General features: G+C 53.3%; 1 protein-coding gene across 3 annotated transcripts; it reads left to right on the forward strand.

The window, feature by feature from the left end:
• Positions 1 to 4,435: 4,435 nt before the first annotated feature.
• Positions 4,436 to 5,839, forward strand: LOC119293846. Of its 3 annotated transcripts, none has more exons than XM_037572190.1 (4): positions 4,436 to 4,963; positions 5,074 to 5,187; positions 5,287 to 5,370; positions 5,470 to 5,839. In XM_037572190.1, exons 1-4 carry the CDS (start codon positions 4,553 to 4,555, stop codon positions 5,506 to 5,508), a joined length of 648 nt encoding a protein of 215 aa, XP_037428087.1. In that variant the 5' UTR covers positions 4,436 to 4,552; the 3' UTR covers positions 5,509 to 5,839. The 3 variants fall into 3 exon arrangements, with proteins under 3 accessions (XP_037428087.1, XP_037428088.1, XP_037428090.1); XM_037572191.1 differs by having other exon boundaries at positions 4,439 to 4,957; XM_037572193.1 differs by having other exon boundaries at positions 4,441 to 4,957; positions 5,077 to 5,187.
• The last annotated feature ends 512 nt before the right edge of the window (positions 5,840 to 6,351 follow it).

The raw sequence follows: 6,351 nt of genomic DNA on the forward strand, positions 1-6,351 counted from the left end.
AACCCACAATTCATCGGATCTCGACAAACACACCACAAAAAGAGTTGCATCGATAGATCCCCAAGAAGATCGAGGAGAACTTTGTATTGAGATTCAAAGAGAGAGAAGAAGCCATCTACCTAATAACTATGGACCCGAAGGTCTGTGGTAAACTACTCACAACTCATTGGAGAGGCCTTGGTGATGATGGAGAGGCCCTCCGTGGTCGATTCCCCTCCGGTGGAGCACCGGCGAAGGCTACAAGATGGGATCTCGCGGATATAGAAGGTTGCGGTGGTGGAAATAGTTTTTCGTGGTGCTCCTGGATGTTTTCAGGGTACGTAGATATATATAGGCGAAAGAAGTCAGTCAGGGGAGCCATGAGGGGCCCACGAGGTAGGGGGGCGCCCCCCTAGGACGCGCCTTGCACCCTCGTGGCTGCCTCGGCTGCTTCTTGACGTCCACTTCAAGTCTCCTGGATTGCGATTGTTCCAAAAGGATCGCTACCCAAGATTTCATTCCGTTTGGACCCCGTTTGATATTCCTTTTCTGCGAAACACTGAAATAGGCAAAAAAACAGCAATTCGGGCTGGGCCTCCAGTTAGTAGGTTAGTCCCAAAAATGATATAAAAGTGTATAGTAAAGCCCGTAAACATCCAAAACGGGTAATATAATAGCATAGAACAATCAAAAATTATAGATACGTTGGAGATGTATCAATGTCGGGTCTCTGCATGAACCCTTTTGCTACAAGCCTCGCTTTTCTCACCACCTCATTGATTTTGTTTATGAATGAGAAGTCACTTGTATTCCAGGGAGGAAATACTTATAAGGATTATGTATTACTGCGGTAAATACAGCTCTTGTGTTGAGCGAGTTCTTTTCTTCCTTAACTTGCTTCCTTTTATGTGAACCAATTTGAGTGCAAGAGGCACTCTACCATGGATTTTGGTTCAGGGCTCAAAAGGTTTTAGCAATTTTCGTAGAAATATATGTCGACAAATGTAGTCTTTATGTGATTCTGGTGGAATCGATAAAATTTGTGGAAATGTATTTTTACCCTTTTTAGCTCCTTGTGATTTCTTATAACAATGGAGTCAAGGTGTTTTGATGTCCTAGAACTAAAGATAGTGTGCACATCTATGTTGGGCTTTGGATGATGAGCATTCTATGAGGTGTCTATCAACTAGATGTTGAATTGCATTTACTAATTGAGGATCTAATTTCCTCTATTTTCGTGGAAGCATGTGAGAAATTATAACTCATGTAGTCAGATTTCACCCCCTCTTGATCTCATTTGGGGAGAACGGTGGTTTATTAGATACCTCCACTTTCTCTGGCATTTTACTACAGGAATTAATTTTAGTGACACCCTTGTCATCAGTAAATGTATGTGGCAGATTTGTAATGTGTTGCAAATATATGATTCTCTGATGTCTCGGCGTGCAACACAAAGTACACAATGGATGATCACCAAAAATGACAGATCGTAAAAATGTTTTAAGGGCGTGTTTGGTTGCCGTGCGCTACAGTACCCGCATTGCATACACTTCTCCACCCAACCTGGCTATGCAAATGCAGCCTCAAATGCACCATATGCATGTTGTTTGGTTGCCTGCATGCCCTCTTACCTGCATGGGCTGAACCACACTACCTGGTGTTTGGTTGCCTGCATGTTAGTGCACAAACCCAAGGCATGGTGTTTGGTTGTATGCAAGGCCCGATGTGTGGTAACCTCATTGGCTAGTTGGTGAGGTTACCACCACACTTCGGCAGCACACATCATAAGCACAACAGAGTATAAACAGGGCATCAACTAGCATAATTCAGATATAAGCAGTACCATAGTTCATAACAGTTCAACGCATAAACCATAAACATGTTCAAAGCAGACCCGATAGTACGCTCGAAAGAGGTGGCCCGCCCCTACTCCTTGGCGGCGAAGGCTTCGTCGTGCTTTCCGCACTTGTTGACGACCTCAATGCCATCATCGTCGAAGATGATGACCTTGAGGGTGTCAGGAGTGAGGAGCTTGAACGTCACCATGTAGCCAATCTTGATCTGATGAACGACTGCGTAGGTGGCCCAACCCTGATCCAGGGTCACCCTGCCGTTCATCAGACCGTCACCTTCCAGGAGCAGCCAGTGTTGTTCCTGAGCTTGAACTCCGTCGGCACCGCGACGAAGTGCTTGGTGAAGTCCAGGGGCATGGGGATGCACTCAAGCTTCGGTGCAAGGATGACCTTGCAGAAGTGAGTTGGTCCATCCTCCTGATGGTAGTGGCCGTAGTTGCGGCGCTTGTTGTTGGGGGCTCCTCCATGCCCTCGTCGTCGCCACCCTCGAGCGTCTTCGGGTCTTCCTCGACGGTGGGCGGCAGCTCAACCTCGTTGGGCATTGGGTGAAGGGGCTGCTTGCCCTTGTTGTCAACGGTCGGGAGCACCTCCGTGCCCATCTCATTGCTATCCTCGATCTGCACACAAGTCATGGAGTCAGGCACTGCACAGAGTTCATGGCTAATTCAAGAGCTTATAGTTAAAACGGCATGACAGTCACTCTTCTCCTCCTCTCCATCCCCCCTATATTTACTCACCCTTCCCACCACTACTTACCCACCCCTCTCTTCTCTCACTGTCAACCTTCCTCCTCCTCATCGCCGTGAGCTCTAGCTCCAGCTCCAACGCCAACCCCTTCCCTTGGGGTATTGGCTGGAGGGCCTTCTTCCTTGCGTGGACGGCTGGTGACCGGACCAAGTTCGAGAACACCATGAAGGTGTGCTCGAACTTCGGCTCCATGCTGGACATGCAGAACGAATCTAATGCCGTGCTCATGAAGGCCACTAAAGAAGAGCTGAAGACGCTGATTCCTGACCCAGCGAAGGGCGCGATGGCAGTTGACATCATTCGCTGGGCCATGAATCAGGCCGTCTCCGACGACCCTAAACAGAGGTAGAAGTGGTGCAAGTACAAGACCTACTGGGCTCCTAATGACCGCCTTGCCGCAGTGTACTGGGAGACGGCTATCGCGCCGCCGGCGGTCATCGGCGGGGAGCCTAAGGAGGAGGAAGAAGAGCCTAGGGCGCCGGAGCCAGCCCATCCTACCTGGCAGATCGACCTCGACTCCGCCGAGTACGATGAGGACGACCCGCCGGCCCGCATGGCGATGAAGAAGAAGATGAAGACCAACGGCTCGACCAGCCGCTCCGCACGCCGGTGACGGCCGCCGCGGTCAGCCGGTGTCCGTTGTGTACCCCCTTTCCCCCTATTCCCCTATCCCCCAATCCCGAAATCTACCTTATGCATTCCGATCTTGCATGTATGAACTCGTATGGACTGCTATGAACTAGTATGAATTACCCCTATGCTTATCTACCTCTATTCCCCATTCCCGTCCGCCGTGGATCGAATCTATCTCCGTCGATCGAATCAAGCGTGCATGTCGAAGAAAGAGAAGTGCTTACCGCCATTGATGGAGTCCGGTGGTCTGATTCCTCAGCTCCGTTCCGCCGCCGCCGATGAGAGTTGGGAGAGTGAGAAAGAGTGGGGAGAGGGAGCGGTGAGGGGCGGTGAGGCTAATAACTGCCGGTGCTTCGGGAAGCAACGCGGCTTCTCGAGTGTGGCCGCGCGCGTGCAGCCGCGCCCGCCCACGTGCACCGCTCGGGCCTGGCCCTGAAGAAACTGCCGATCCGCGCGTTCCCAGTGAGCCAGGCCCAGAGATGCTTTAAGAAGCGTGCGATGCAGGCCCAATAGTGTATGCGGGCTACCAAACAGGCCGAATCCTTCCTGTGCGGGCCTGATTCGATCTTATGCGGGCCTGATTCGATCTTATGTGAGCAACCAAACACGCCCTAAATTGGCGTCCATTGATGCTAATCTTTGTGCAAGAGGTCAAAGCAGCGATTTCGGCCGCAGCTTTCCGGTTGCCACTTTGCACCCGTCCGCGCGGGTGAGACGAAACGAGACAACATCCACCGTGCTTCCGTGCGGCGCAGGACAACATCGGCACTGTGGAAACACTGTGCGTCCGCCCGTCCGATCTCTGTCCACTTTGCACCCAGCTCAGCATCCACAACGCGCGTAGAGATCGACGGACGCCGTGCGTCCGCCAGCGAGGGAGAGAGAAACCGGAGGACAGAGATCGGACGGGCGGCCGGCCGGAGCCAGACGAGTTTAAGCCGGCAAGCGGAAGCGCGCGGGGCTCGCGCTTGCTCCCGTCACGGGAATGATTCGCCCGCGCGGACCACGCAACAGTACCGCCCGGGCGATGACGGCCCGTCCCGTCCACCCCCCGTTGCCGCCTCGCTGTACTCCACGTGATGCCTCGCTTCCCGCCCCGCTCCTCCCCTCCTCCCCGTCCCCAACGCCGGACCTCCCCCCACCTGTCACTGAGATCAAGGTTTACTCCCGCCACAGACGAGTGGGGCCGCCCCCCTCCGCCCCCTCTACTTAGTACGCGCTAACACTCCCGTACTGCTGCTAGCTCGGGAGCAGCTCATCACATCAGCATCAGCGTATTAAATAGTGAGTGGTGTACACCGGTGTATGTGCGTCCGTGGCGAGGAGGAGAGCACGGGACGATGGGGGAGGACGCGGTCATGGCCGCGGCGGTGAGCTCGGAGTGCAGCAGCGGCTGCCAGTCCGGCTGGACCACCTACCTGGACGACGACACCTCATCCTACTCCCGCGGCGGCACCGCGCGGCTTGACGGCAAGGGGCAGCCGTACCGGTCGTCCTGCCGCTCCGAGGAGGCGGAGGAGGACGACCTGTCCATGATCTCTGACGCCTCCTCCGGGCCGCGCCACCAGTACTCGGCCGGCTCCAATGAAGGCGCCGCCGCGCTGGCCAATGCACAACGTGCGGAGAGGAGATGCAGGGCAAAGGAGCCTGCGGCAGCGAGGCGGCAGGGTAAGATGGCCGCCGCCGTCGCGTCGACTCTGCTCGAGGACACGGCCAGCTCGCCGGCCTTCTTCAAGCACTCCAAGGTAGGAGTACGTATTACACACACATGCTTGCGCAGTCCCGGGCTCCCGGCCATTTGGTTCCTTCTAAACACACTTCGTGCAGTCCAATCTGAGTTCTGACGCCATTAGCCATCCAGCAGGTGATGGGCTCCCCGGAGGCCAATGGCTACGGCGGCGCGGCCGGGTCGACGATGGAGTACAGCAATGCAGCCGATTTCTCCTCCACCTTTTTCTCCACTACGGGCTTCGAGGTGCGCACCGACGTCAAGCCGCATTAATGTCGCACACGCTTCCTAACTAATGGCTTACGATGGCTAATTCGCATAGCATATCTTCTTCTGCCATTGCAGTCTCCCTTGAGCGGATCTCCTCTGGGCAGCTACCTGCATGTGCAGTACTCCCCTGCTCCTGCCAAGCCGATGCCCACAAGACAGGTGACCATTCTCCCGACCTTTTTCCGTGCTCTGATGCACACCGGCAGCATTTCAATCTTATCTTAGAAACTCAAAATATTTTTGGTTCTTCTCCCGCAGGCGTGCAGAGACGGGGGTGACAAGATGGAGAGGTGGTGAAGCCGTCGCTGTTGGTGCTGGGCGTAGGGTGTTATGCGGCTGCTCTGCTCCGTTCTGTTCTTGCAAGCCGGGAGGAGATGGGCAGCTAGAATAGAATAGAATGAGTTTGCGTTGCGTTGCGAGAGTCTTTTTTCATGTCTTGAGGTTGAGTTTTTTCAGATTAGTTTTGCTAGCGAGTAGTAGCTTTTCCGCGTGTGTCCTGTGTTCACTTCACTATGGCTGCAGTACCTGTCGTTGCTCCCCGCTTTTGAGCTGTCAGCGCAGTGGGAAACAAAAACCTGAGGGGAAAGAAAGGAAAACACAAGCGAGTGTGAGATCTCTTTTTGCACCACATGCGTCTGCTGCACTGTCATGATGGCATGGCACCCTATCTCTATCTCTCTCAGGTTTGCAAGCGTTGAAGTCAACCGCTCCGTCCACCATCTTTGGGTTGATGATGGAAGCATCTACTGCTCTCTTCTCTTCTAGAACTAGATATTTTGAATAGAAGGTTAGAGCAGAGCAAGCAACACGTATGATCAATGTCAACCAAGTATCGCCACCACTAGGCCACTGCTCTGTTCATCAATCTCTAACTGCATGCCCAATTAGCATTTGAGTAACTGGAAACAGTTAAGGCCTAATAGCAGGGTATTTGTGGATTATGCCTGGAACGTACGGAAATGTAACTAGTGTCAAAAACGCTCTTATGTGTAGTGTGAAAAACAATTTTATAATATGGGACGGAGGGAGTATTATGAAACGGAGGGAGTAGCTCTTAAGCTTACATGTACCGGACTAAACAGCAAAGCTTAGCTAGACTAATACCATTCGTTCCGATTCGCCGGGCATCCACGCAGTACG

This window comes from Triticum dicoccoides, chromosome 4B (genome assembly GCF_002162155.2).
Source record: "Triticum dicoccoides isolate Atlit2015 ecotype Zavitan chromosome 4B, WEW_v2.0, whole genome shotgun sequence".
NCBI lineage: Eukaryota > Viridiplantae > Streptophyta > Magnoliopsida > Poales > Poaceae > Triticum > Triticum dicoccoides.

What these genes read in the sequence shown, in the direction of transcription:
- LOC119293846 (XM_037572190.1), top strand. Translation starts at nt 4,553, where the DNA reads ATGGGGGAGGACGCGGTCATGGCCGCGGCGGTGAGCTCGGAGTGCAGC. An exon ending in TCAAGCACTCCAAGGTAGGA is followed by an intron (nt 4,964 to 5,073) that starts GTACGTATTACA and finishes TTAGCCATCCAG; the next exon opens with CAGGTGATGGGCTCCCCGGA. An exon ending in TCTCCACTACGGGCTTCGAG is followed by an intron (nt 5,188 to 5,286) that starts GTGCGCACCGAC and finishes CTGCCATTGCAG; the next exon opens with TCTCCCTTGAGCGGATCTCC.